Genomic DNA, 13876 nt, shown 5'->3' on the forward strand with positions numbered 1-13876 from the left:
GCTCCATCCAAAGTGTTACTCCTTCCATTTGAATACAAATAATAATATCATCTACACTTCTCTAGTGCCTACACATTTCAGGTGATATTCTGAACACTTTACACATATTTAATATTTTCACTTCATCTTTGCAGCAATGGCTTTGTGACAATGCTTTTCTTTGTCATCTATTTGAGGAAGTTAGAGTTAGGGCTTCCATGACATAGTAAGTGGCTGAGCCAGGAGGGGAATCCAGGCAGTGTGGCTGTAGGACCCGTGCTGTGTACTCAACTAGACTTCCTTTGATGCTGAACCATTGAGAGGCTAAGCAAAAGTTAGGATTTTATTTTGCTGTGAAACCTAATAAAAAATAATAATAGCTAACACTAAGACCTTACATGTGATGGGTGCTGTGCTCAGTGCTTTGCCTGTACCATCTTATTTCATCCTCCCCATGCCCTACTCAATGGAAATTATATATTCTTTCTACATATGAAGGTGAAATTGCTTGCTCAACACTTAACAGCCAAGAAATAGCAGAGCTACAACTCATACTCACCTCTCATCTAACTCCCCAGTTAGGTATATATTGGCTGTCAGTCAACTAGCTCTCTATGAGAGCTACTAGAAAATCTGTAGGGAAACTCTGTCAACTGAATACTAACCTTGTCTTCATTTTCTCTCCTCCAGGCTCTCTCTATCTGTACGTGCTTGTTCAGTGAAGTCAGCCCTCAAACTGCAGAGGCGAACGCGTTACTAGCCAAGGCTTATGCTATGTCTGGAGAGGCCCACCACAGGGGTAGGTAGAAGAGGCATCCTTGTTCTCACAGTTTCCCTGCCAGGAGAGGGAAGGACACTGGCGAATGGTCTGTCAGTCAGAATGGGCGGATGTATAATTAGCTATTCATGGCTGTGCTGAAAAGATCAGTCTGGAAACTATTTCACTCACAATCATTTACACATGAATTTAGGTACAATCATATCTCTCCAAAAGAGCTTTCTCTTGCCTCTGTTTATTTTAGAATCTCAGCAAAATCCACCTGCATAAAGAGTGCAGAACATAATGCTCTGAATGTGACCTGCCTGTGTTGTGTTGGGTGACGAGGAAACCCAGTGGTGAGAGAGAAAAACCTCACTTGCTCCTCCACTTGCAACTTCTTTGACTCTTCCTTTGCTTTACAAGAGAACAATAGTTGTAGCAGCTAGAATTTTCTTGATCTGTATTAAATAGTGAGTGCAGGGGGTTCTAGAGGAAGGCCAAGTGATGAATTCATCTTTCAAGAGTATTTCTTTCTCCACAAGGCCATTCTTTTGAAAGAAGGTAGAATTGGGAGAGACATAGAGGAACTGGTGAGGGAGGACAGTGCCTCACACTCAGCTGGCTAGATAAATTAATAGATGCTGATGGATTTAATGGCCTATCAGGAGGAATTTGGGATTCATGAAGAATGTCACTTAAACTGTAAAAAAAGTTGCTTTCCTCTGCTCACAAAAGTCATCCATTAACATATTTTCTCATCAGAGAGAGAGAACACAGGGAAAGTTTGCACCCTATTTTTTTCCCTGATCTTCTGTTTTCTCATGTCATAAAAGAAACTTTTTAAAAAAGTTTTTGGAAGTTATCTTGATATTTTGATGATTGTTTCCTTTAGCATAAATGTTCACAGAAGATTTCCTTGGGGCTTTCTTGTTAATCATCTTACTCCCTTTAAAAATGTCACTGTTTGTAGTCATGGTATTCATACATTCCATTCATATATTTGATTTTTTTTAAAAAAAAGTCTGTGACTGAGAGGAGAACGCTTACATTGTACAAAAATGAAGAATGATGTAAAATATATATAAATGAAATTAAAAAAAAATCTTTGGATTTTCATGAAGATGGCTCCAAAGGTAAGGAAGAAAACCTCGCCCCTCCCAAACTTGAAGTGAATGCAAAAGCTTTGAAGGCCAAGAAAGCAGTGCTGACAGGCACCCACAGCCACAAGAAGCAGATCTGCGTGTCACCTCCTGGAGGCCCAAGGCAACGGAGATACCCTCAGAAGAGCACCCCCAGGAGACACAAGCCTGTCTACCGTGCCATCATCAAGACCCTCAGACCACTGAGTCAGCCATGAAGAAGGTAGATGACAGCAACTTACTTGTGTTCATTGTGACTGTCAAGGCCAACAAGCTTCCTATCAAACTGTCAGGTTGGTTCAGTATTCAAACCTCAATCAATATACCCTACCATTGTAACAACTCAAAGAGGAAAATCACATAATCATATATTGGTTTAGAAAAAGCATGTGACAAAATTCAACTTTCACACATGATAGAAGGGGAACTTTCTCAATCTGATAACAGACATCAAAAACCCTACATAATGGTGAAAGACTGAATGCTTTCCTCTTAAGATCAAGAACAAGACAAAGATATTCTCTCTTGTTGCTCAGCCTAGCCAGAAGGCCTAGCCAGTGCAATGGCAAGGGAAGAAGATACAGCATCAGAAGAAATAAAGCAGTTCTTGTTTGTAGATGACATGACTGTCTATAGAATAGTCCAAGGAATCTGGAAAACTCTTTGGACTACTGAATGAATTTAATCAAGGCGTGGTCAGGAAATATAAGTCTACACACAAAACCCAGTCATATTGCTGTATTTTAGCAATGTACATCTGGAAACAAATATTTTAAAATACCATGTGGCATGTCCCCCTACCCCCCAAATGAAATAAAGGTCTATATCTAACAAAAAAAGATACAGGATCTATGTGCTGAAAACTACAAAAACCTGATCAAGGAAATCAGGGATCACCTAAATAAATGGAGACATATATTGCTTTAGGGATTAGAAGATTCAGTCTAGTGAAAATATTAGTTCTTCTTAATAGATACATGAATTTAACACATTTAATTTCTCTAAATTCCAGTAGGAAATTTTGTTAAACTGACCAAAATTTATATGGAAAAGCAAAGATACTACAATAGCTAAAATAGTTTTGAAAAACAATACAGTTGAAGTAATCATACTACTTGATTTTAAGACTTACTATAAAGTAGTGATATTCAGGAGAGTTTGCTATTGGTGATGGCATAGAGATCAGAGTCATTAAAACATGACAGGGAATCCAGAAATAGAACAAAATAAATATGGCCAATTTTTGACAAAGGTAAAAAAGTAATTCAATGTGGAAAGGATTGTCTTTCAGCAAGTGGTATTGGAACAATGTGGTATCTACATGCCAAAAATAAAAGCACTCTCATATCATATAAAATCATGAACTCAAAATGGATCACTGTCCCAGTAAGAACTAAAATGTAAATGCATCTACAATAGGCAAAATAGAAAAACAGCACTTATTGTGTAAAAAATACAAGTGACCAATAATCATAGGGGAACATGGTTCTATCATAGTAAAAATTAAGAAATGTAAAATGGAAAAAATGCCAATTTCCTAACAAATTGTCAGCTTTCCCAAATTTATAAAATTGCTTTTGTAATTAATCCTCTTAATCTTAAATTTTATCACATATAATATACATATATCTTTAAAACTATAGTGAAATCAAATTTGCCCATGTGAACATTTAAAAAATCCAAAAATATCTAAGCATGTGCCAGATTTGGATAACAGGTCTGCTCATGGACATGAGAGTGTAAATTGATATGAAACTTGGAGATTAATCTGATAATATCTAGCAAAATTGGAAAAGAAATGGTTGCAGGTGTTTACTGTAGCACTGTGAAAAATTGGAAACCACCTAAATTTCCACTAATAAATGAAAGGAAAACTTGTAATTAATTGAGCCAAAGCTGATACATTTGTAAAGGCTAGCAGCTTGCCTTGAATAATTATCTCCTATTCTTGCAGATACTGTTGCTATTTATTTTATAAAAAGTATCACTGCATATCAAGCTACCTTGGGCCCAGAGGATTATGAAACACTGACGACCATTGACGAATTTTGCAAATGGCTGATCCAAAACGGGGATAAACAGGTAAATCTCACCCACTTATACATGTAGTTGCTACTTTGCTCACAAGCTCAGGGCAGCCTTTTGCGTCCCACAGTTCAGACACTGGTGTTCAGAGAAGTCCCGGATAAAGCTGGGAATAAAAAGTGTGCTAGTGCAGCTTTTGTAATAGCAGAACTGTTTTTCTTGTATCTTATACGTGAGGCCTTTCTAGCTTAGGACCCAGTCTCTGACCCCTGTAGATTTTATATTTTAATCCAAAACCGGCTTCCACCTTTGGATCTAGCTGCCAGGGATTTTTTTCTCTTGATATATTATTTGTTTCCATCTCAGATTCTGGTCTTTGGCTTGGTATTAATGCAGATTTTGTTTTTATAGCAAGGAAAATTATAGAAAATGCTTTCAATTACTGACCTTTTTACTTAGAATCCCATGAGTCGAAGCTATGACTCAGAAATTTTGATTCAATCATAGTACACATAGCATAATGCAGTGAAGACCTTTATCTGTCATGAGAATCCCACATGACTTTGATCTGACCTGGCCAGCTTTATATTCCTTAGACAAGCGAGAAGAAGGTATAGATTTGACATGGTCTCCCTGGCCACATGGTGACAGGCAGCTTAAGAGTAGGGTCAGAGGCACACAAGAATGAAGAAAAGCCTTCCTTTATTCCATATTTGAACATTTTAAAAAATTATGACATTTTCTTATGACATTTCTTTGGTTCTATTTTAACTGCCACTTGTAAAGGCAAAACCTTATTGTGGTTTGCAGCATTTTTTTCTGAGGCCATGATATTTTCTGTTGGCTCAGAAGATTAACATGAGATGTCAGTGCCACAGACTGATCTAATATGTTAACTTTATTTTCAAAGGTGTGAAAGTACTTTGACATCATAGCTTATCCTTGTTATGTTCTGGTACAGTGAACATCATAGCTTCATAATAAAACACCAGTCCCAGTGCCTGGTGGCCCTCTGCTGCTAACCAAGTGCCATGCTCCTGGACAGAGATGCCAAAGTGTCTGAGTGCCATTGGCTCTGAATCTGAGCCATAGGCAGCAAGGTGGACAGGTCACCTTTACAAATGGAACACAAGCTTCATGTATCCCATGGCAAGGCTTTTTCTTGGTTTTGTTCACTGCAAAGTCCCCAGTGGCTGAAGCTGTGCACATAGTAGGTATAACAATTGCACTGATTTGCTAAATTTCATTACATGTTTCCTCTGGGATAATTCATTTCTAAATTCTCTCTTCCATCTTGAAACCTGATAACAAAGCATTATGTTTGTTCTAAAGGCCTTAAGGAAAACTCAAAAGACTTGAGAATTGTGTTCCCATAGTATATGGGTGTGTTTTTTTTTTTCTTTTTGGCAAATAGAGTTTTAATCTGTTACTGATCAAAAATAACAGGCTTGCTTTGCCTAGAATTGTCATCTTCCAGTAATTCATCAAAATGACAAACACAAAGGTAAACAAGGAGACGTATCTGCTATATGTTCGCTAGCCTTTTATAAAACATGGATTTTTTTTTTTTGCTTCAGCTACATACATGCAAATCTACAAGAAAAGTCATTTTGTACACAGGAATGGGTTGAGCACTATTCAAAAAGGAATTCCCCACAACTGTTATCATAACAAAAGTGGAAGAGTCTGCAGTGTTACCCAGCATGCTGTTGGCATTGTTATATACAAACAAGATAAGGGCAAGATTCTTGCAAGAGAGGTTATGTACATATTGAGCATATTAAGCACTTTAAGAGCCAAGACAAATTCCTGAAATGCATGAAGAAAAATAATCAGCAAAATAAGGAAGTCAAGGAGAAAGTTACCTGAGTTCAACTGAAGAGTAATTCCACTTCTCCTACAGAAGCACACTTTGTGGAAACCAATGGAAAGGAGTCTGAACTTCTGAAACTGATTCCCTGCAAGCAAGTAGATTAAGAGAAAATGGTCCATTAATCTATGACAAATGAATAAAGAATACACACTGGCACAGGAATGTCTCTTCAACAAGTGGTGCTGGGAAAATTGGACTGCTACTTGCAAAAGAATGAAACTAGACCACTGTCTCACACCATACAAAAAATCAACTCAAAATGGATAAAAGGCTAGGATGCAAAGCCTGAAACCGTAAAACATATAGAAGAAAACATAGGCAAAACATTGAATGACATAAACTTCAGAAACAAATTTAAGAACTTGTCTCCAGAGCAAGAAACACAAAAGAGAATATAAACAGCTGGGACCATATCAAACTGAAAAGCTTCTGTCCAGCAAAACAGACAGTAACCAAAATGAAGAGACACCTCACTAAATGGGAGAAAATATTTATATACCGTACATCTGATAAGGTGATGATATCGAAGAGCTACACAGAGCACACACAACTCAACAAAAACAGACAACCCAATCAAAAAATGGGCAGAAGAGCAAGATAGATACTTCCCCCCAAAAGAAATGAAAATAGCCAACAGGCATATGAAAAATGTTCACCATCACTTGTTATCAGGGAAATGCAAGTCAAAACCACAATGAGATACCACCTCACACTGTGAGAATGACCCACATTCAAACAAACAAAGAAACAAAGAACCAGAAACAATAAGGGCTGGCAAGGATGTAGAGGAAAAGGAATCTTCTTACAGTGCTGGTAAAACTATAAACAAGTCTAGCCACTTTGGAAATCTGTGGATGTTCCTCAAAACATGAGGACTATATCTGCCATATGACCCAGCTATTGCAATCCTAGGAATCTAGCCAAAGAATAAAAAAACAATTCAAAAGGAACCTGCACATCTGTGTTTATTGCAGCACTATTTACAATTGTCAAGATATAGTGACAACTTAAATGCCCCAGAACAGATGGCTGGATCAAGAAGATGTAGTATATAGGGCTTCCCTGGTGGTGCAAGGGGTTAAGATGAAACCTATGAAGCTTCTGCAGCCTCTGCAGCACAAGTTTGATCCCCCAGTCAGCAAGGAAGCAACCCACATGGTGCAGCAGACCTCTGCTGTCTTGCCCACTGCTCCCCTCAGCAGTGTATTTCAGTCAATCTGCCTGTTCTGTTCCCCACTCTGTCTCTGGTGAATCCTCTTACCCTCCCACACCTCTGACCTATACCCCAGCTCTTGTATGCATAAATAAATAAATCTTTTAAAAAAAGATTTAGTATATATACACAATCGAATACTACTTGGTGATTAAAAAAAAAAAACAACTCTTGCCACATGTGGCAACATGGATGGAGCTGGAAGGCTTGATGCTAAGCAAAATGAGTCAGAAGAAGAAAGATAAATATTGGATAGTTTCATTTATATGTGGAATATAAAGAAACCAAACCCAAAGCTGAGACAAAGACAAACCTTGAAAGCTGACCAATGGGGGAGGGAGAAAAGGTAGGGGAGGAAGAGCAAAGGGAATATGTGATGGACTGTGGGTGCTTTGGTGGTGCGAGAACTATGGTGACCACATCTGAGGGGAGAAATCATATGTTGTCCAAAATTAAAGAGAAAAAAAAAGAGAAGACTCAGAATCAGATGCCACAGAAATGAAAAGTATTATAAAGAAACTGCTATGAACAATTATAATCAACAAATTGGATCACATAGAAGAAATGGTTAAAATTCTAGAAAAAGGCAACCTACCAAGACTGAACCTGGGAGAAAGAGACAATCTGTACAAACCCATTAGGTATAGAAGGATCTACCTGAACATTATAAAGGCCATGTAGGACAAGTCTACAGCTAATATACTCAGTGATGAGAAACTGAAAACTTATGCTCTAAGATGAGGAAGAAGACAAGGATGTCCACTCTCACCGCTCCCATCCAATGTGGTGCTAGAAGTCCTCACCAGATCAAGTAGGCAAGAAAAGGTAGTAAAAGGCGCCCAAAGTGGAAAGGAAGAAGTAAAATTATTTCTATTTACAGATAACTTGTTATAAAGATCACATGCATACACACACAAGCCTGTTAAAACTGATAACTGAGTTCAGCTAAATTGAAGAATACAAAATGAACTTACAAAAAACCAGTTACATTTCTATATACTAAAAACAAAGTATCTAAAAAAGAAATTATGGAAACACTCCCTTTACAATAGCACCAAAAAAGAACAAAATACTTAGGAATAAATTTAACAAAGACAATAAAAGACTTGTACACTTAAAAAACACAGGAAAACAATTTAATTACATGTATGTTTTCCTGCTCTGAAAATTGCAAGAATAACATAGAACTCTGAGATTCCTGAATTATTGGCAGTGTTTCCTGGAAAGCAGAAATTGACATCCTTTTTATATTAGTTCTGACATGTCAATGGATTGTTAATCCATACATGATGATGATTTCATATTCAACCCAGTTCCAGAGAAATGTTTTACATGTCAACATAGATGATACAGGCAGGGGTGATGAGCAATTCTTAAGGGTGCCAGCAATGACTACACCTCTTCACTCCCTCTGTAGGTAGCATATTGGAAAGACAAGTGAATACAAGTAAGGTTCTATGTATAACTTCCAATGTACAGTTAATTTTTCTCTAAATCATATGCTAAATAGTAAGGAGTTGAGAGAGCTGGGCTAAAAGCCTGGACTTCTTAAAAATGTCGATGTTATGACAGACAGAGAAAGGGCAGGAGGATGATTATAGGTTAAAGAAGTAAAGAATTATGAAAACTAAATGCAGTATCTGATTCTTGATTAGATACTAGATTCTAAAAAGTTGTGAGGAACACAATAGGGACAATGGGGAAATTTGAAGATGAAGCATATACAAATAGTAATGTATCGATTATTAGTTATGTATCAATGAAAAATTTGTTGAGAGTACTGGTATTTATAGAAGAATGCTCTTGTTCTAAGATACAAGCTTAAGGATTTAGGGGTAAAGTATCTGGATAACTTCAGCTCCCACAAATATATGTACATACATGCATATGTAAAAACAGGTAAGATAGAAAATATTGTATAGGTGTTATTTTTTTAAGATTTATTTATTGATTGATTGATTTATACATACATGCATACAAGCACTGGGTACAGTCAGAAACACGGGAGGGTGAGAGAATTCACCAGAGCCAGAGCGGGGACCAGAGCAGGCAGAAGGACCGAAGTACACTGCTGAGGGGAGCAGCGGGCGGCAGGAGAGGTCTGCGCGCCATGTGGGACCCTCCTCCGGTGGCCGGGGAGCAGCCGGGGATCGAACCGGTGCTGCAGAGGCTGCGGGCAGCTTCGCAACCCAGCGCTCAACCGCTGCACCACTGGGGAGGCCCTATGTGTTATTTTTTTTAAAAGAGAGTGTAATAAAGCAAATATAGCAAAATGGTAGCCAATAGTGAATCTAGATTAAAAATATTATGTGTCTTCATCCTACTATCCTCTTGTTTTTCTGAAGGTTTGAAAATTTTCTAAATAAAAAGTTAGTGGAAAAAGAACTACGGTTTAAATCCTGACAGTGCCAACAGTAGACTTTCTGATCTTTTCAAGATCCTTTTTTTTTACTCCCTACCCTTTCATCTGTAAAATAATTACAGATGAATAAAAAACACTATGAAAACAAAAATAGCTACAGCAAGTCTTGGAATAATACTGCTTTGTTCAATGTTGTTTCCTATAACATTGATGAGAAGACACAGTCCCAGCTGACACTGATCAAAATGACATTATTTGAGGACCTGCTTTCTTTATACATCTTCTCTGATTAAAATCACAGTTTGCAGGAATCTATCAACAACGTTAAGTGGGGACCTACTGTGTAATTAAAGTTCGTCTCATAGCATAGCCGTGAAGATTAAATAATACATACATTTGAATTAACTATTATTAAGAATAAGCTTGGAACTTAAATTCTTCCTAGAAACAAATGGCTCAGGTGACACTCATAGCTGATCTAGGCGGGGTAAGTCAGTGGGCCTCTCCTTTGTAGAGCCACGGAATGAGGGAGCATCTCCTTCAGGATTATCAGGTTAATTGGAAAAAAACAAAAATAAAAACAAACAAAAAAAGCAAACTTTTTTTTAATCTCCTAGGAGGCCTACAGACTACTGAAGTCTTCACTGAAGTCTCAGGTCATCAGCTATGGTGACTGCAGTGACAAAGTGGCTGAAACATTCTATAATATGGGCAGGATCTGCTTTGCCAAAGGAGAGCTCAAAAAGGCAGTTCAGCTGCTAAGGAAGGTGAATGCTGGTTGGTTTTGTTATATTTTTTTTTCCTGGGCCATTAAGCACAATGTGAGGAGTGATTGTGTGTGTACGTGTGTTTGTGTGTGTGTGTATGCGTGTGTATTTTCCCTCCCTACCCTGCCCAGCCCTGCCCAACCCTGCCCTGCCCAGCCCTGCCCAACCCTGCCCTCTGCCTTTCCTTACTTTGTTCTTTTTCTTTTCCTTTCATTTTTTTTTAAAGTGAAGTGTTTTCTTTTGAAAATCCTTGACTTTCTTAGATGTGCTGAGGAGTGAATGTATGTATGATACAGGTGCTTTTTTTGTAGCCATGCCTGGATCAGTCTTATAAGAATAATACCCTAATCTAGGAATCTAGGTATGGTAGCCATAGAATCTCATGAAAGCACCCAAGATTGGGTGGAATTACAAGGCCCTTGGGTAGCCAACCCAAAAACTGATACTCCTTCTCGGAGATCAGAACACTCTGGAAGTTCATTCCCTAGTATGAACAACCAAACAGTTGTTCAGTGAGGTTCAGATAAGCCTAGGTAATTATTTCATAGTTTATGCTATTTAAAATACATAATTTGTGAATTTCAGTTTTTGATTGTTACTAATAGGGAGAAATGTAATGCAATAATTTTGTATCTCCTAACCTTGCTAAACTCCTTTATTAATTCTACTAGCCATTTTGTAGATTCCATCAGATTTTCTACATAGATGGTCATGTCACCTGTGAATAAACAGTTTTCTTTCATTCTAATTTGAATGCCTTTTATTTCTCTCTCTTGCCTTATTGCACTGGCAAGAACATTTTGTACGGTGTTGAATAGAAGTAATGAGAGCAGACATCCTTATCTAATTCCTGTTTTCAGGAGAAAAGAATTTAGCCTTTCACTATAGGTTTGGTATTGGGCTGCATATTTTTCATGGATGCTTTCTCCTGGTGGAGGAAGTTCCTAGCTACTGATTTGCTAATCTTTTTTTTTTCCCTGTTAATCAGCAATATAGATGTTGGATTTTGTAAAATTGGATGTTGGATTTATTAAAATTCATTTTCTCTGTTGAAATAATCTATGATTTTTCTTGATGGATCATTCCTATTATTGTGTCTTCAAGTTTACTAATTTCTTCTCCAATGTCAACCCTGCTATTAATCCTATCTGGTATATTTTTCCTGTCAGACATTATAATTTTAATCTTCAGAAGTTCGATTTGGCTTCTAAAAATATATTTCCATATGCCTATGTAACTTCTACATATATGGCATAAAGTTACAATGATGGTTTTAATATAGTCTCTGCTAATTCTCATTACTGTGTCAGTTTCTGGTTGGTTTTTGATTGCTCTTTCTCGCTATGAATTATACTTTTCCGCTTCTTTGTCTGCTCTGTAATATTTGTTTGGGTGCCAGACATTGCGCATTTTTCCTTGTGGGATATTGTATACTTTTATATTGCTATAAGTATTCATGTACTTTGTCTGAAACTCAGTTTGGTTCTTGCTTTTGAGATTTGTTATACATGGGACTATAGCAGCATTTAATCAAGGGCTAATTCCTGAGGCAAAAGCTTTCTGAGTACCACACCCAAAACTCCATGAGCAGTGAGGCTTTCCTGTTGGCTAGTGGGAAGAGCTCCATATGTGGCCGTTTCTGTGTAAGCACTGGGCACTGTTCCTCCTGTCCCTTCAGGTGATTCTTTGCTGCCCTTGGGCAGATTTCTCACATGCATGTGCTAATCAGTTCTCTCTTGATACTTGAAAGGGACCCATTGCAGGTGTTCCTGGTTCTTTTCATAAGCAGCTCTGTCCTTTCTGCTACTCTGCCCTCAGAGTGTCCTGGGACACTCAGCTTTACATGCTCGGTTCAGGTTGTCTGCTGAGCGCTATTCCCTTTCCTTGCTCATGGTCTGGAAATGCTCTCAAAGCAGTAATCTGGGGCAGTCATAGGGTTTATTGCGCTTGTCCCTCTCTCGGGGATCCCTGTCCTTCCTAGTCTGATACTCGTTATCTTGAAGATTGTTTTGTGTATTTTGTCTGCTTTTTCCTTTTGGTTGTTTCAGGTGGGAGAGTAAATCTTGTCTCTGTTGTTTCCACCTCAGCTAGAAACAGGTCCATAGTAACATTTTAGATGAGAAATTACCTAAGAGTATAAAGGGATGGAGCATAAAAATATGATGCAGATTTCATTTATATCCCTTCATTTGATTATAGCTATTTGGAAAATCCTGATGGAAATCATGGTTCAGGTTTTAAATAAGGATGCTATTGGTTTTCAGCTCTGTTACTTTTGTTATTCACAGCCACACACATAGCAGTGATAGGGGCAGTGAAGCAACAATATACCCTTGGAATATAAAGCAACTAAAGAGTCTTCAGCTCAACCCTTTTTCCTCCTTGGTCGGGAGGAAATAGAATGCAGGCATTTGAAATGTAAACTTGTAATATTTCAGTTCCGCTGGCACTCTGAGTCTGCTTTATAATTAAGGTGCTGGCTATCTGCTTTTCTTTAACCTGTCATGTTTCTTCATTTGCCTACAGTGTCTGATGATTCAAATCATTTTATATGGAACTGAGCACAGTAAAAGCAAAGACACCAAAAACCTCCTCACCCTACTACAGAGGTGAGTTCTGGCCCTGCCCATCAACCAGGTGATCGGTGTGGATGTGTAGATACCGCAGCCTCTCCCAGATTCATTCACCTGTTATCTGTGTCTTCTGATTCTATGGATTTGACTAACATCCTTCCTGGAGTTAACTAGTCAATTCCTAGTAGTCTCTCAATGTGAAAGGAGTCTGATGCAATCATATTTAGTATTTATAATATTCATTTAGATGCGGAACATTTTAACAAAATCCTGCAAGATGGTTTCTCGGCTGATAGCCCATGATAAATACAATATGGGTTTATGCACAAAGTTGGTAAACTTTAAACTTTTTTCCCTCTTAATATAAAAATCTAAGTCCCTAAATATAAGGCAAGTTTTTGGGGGGATACTGTCTCCAAAGTTAGCAATAAAAAGCATCTTCAGATTGTTATCAGTTCATTGCTTAGGTTCTAAGCCAGAGCGTGCTTTGTGCAGACCGGCCATGTCCTCATCCTTGGCATCACACTGCTGGTTGTTCATCTCACAATGATGTTGACCCTAACTGTTTTCAGAAAGCAGAGAATGAAAATGTGTTGAGTGTACACTAAATCCCTAAAACTGAGCCAGATCCAATTCATAAAGCACTTAATCCTCACCAATGCCCAGTATGATAATTCTCATTTGACAGGAGAGAGTCTAATGTCCTATAACAAGGCATTTGTCTAAATTCATTTAATCTTGGAGGTTTGGTGTGCATTTCTCCTAAAGCCCCCTCTAATAAAGGTGGGGGCATCATTGTGGGGTGAGGGTTTGGATCCTGACGGCAGTTCACCAGGGGCAGCTGTTAGTTGGGACCTTTCTCACCAGGTTGGGCATAGAAGAGTCTAGAGAATGCTTTCCGCCCATCCTCTCTCTACCTGCCTCAGTGCCACACAGAAACGAGTCCACCAGAAGCCCCATCTCCTGTTTTATTATCCAGACAAGAAGGTTTACTAGCATCTCCTCATATGTTAGGAGGTCTTATGGGGGAACTTTACCCCTGCCTGCTTGGTATATGAAGTATAGTTCCTTCATAACCATAACAATGTGAATAACTATAATGTTGAATCCTTCCATTTTCCTGGCATTGTAAAATGATATATATATTTCTGATATGTGAATAATGCTCTTAGTATCTTTATATTC

General features: G+C 38.1%; 1 protein-coding gene across 1 annotated transcript in view; it reads left to right on the top strand.

Annotated features, from left to right (window-relative positions):
* Window positions 1-12731, top strand: part of TTC23L (tetratricopeptide repeat domain 23 like) — a gene marked incomplete at both ends in the record, with an annotated part of 32869 nt that extends 20138 nt beyond the window's left edge. The window contains 3 exon segments of the mRNA XM_084233898.1: window positions 670-778; window positions 3833-3960; window positions 12645-12731. Coding sequence (XP_084090024.1) covers window positions 670-778; window positions 3833-3960; window positions 12645-12731 — 324 coding nt within the window.
* Window positions 12732-13876: the final 1145 nt, after the last annotated feature.

This window comes from Talpa europaea (genome assembly GCF_964194135.1).
Source record: "Talpa europaea genome assembly, chromosome: 5".
Lineage (NCBI taxonomy): Eukaryota > Metazoa > Chordata > Mammalia > Eulipotyphla > Talpidae > Talpa > Talpa europaea.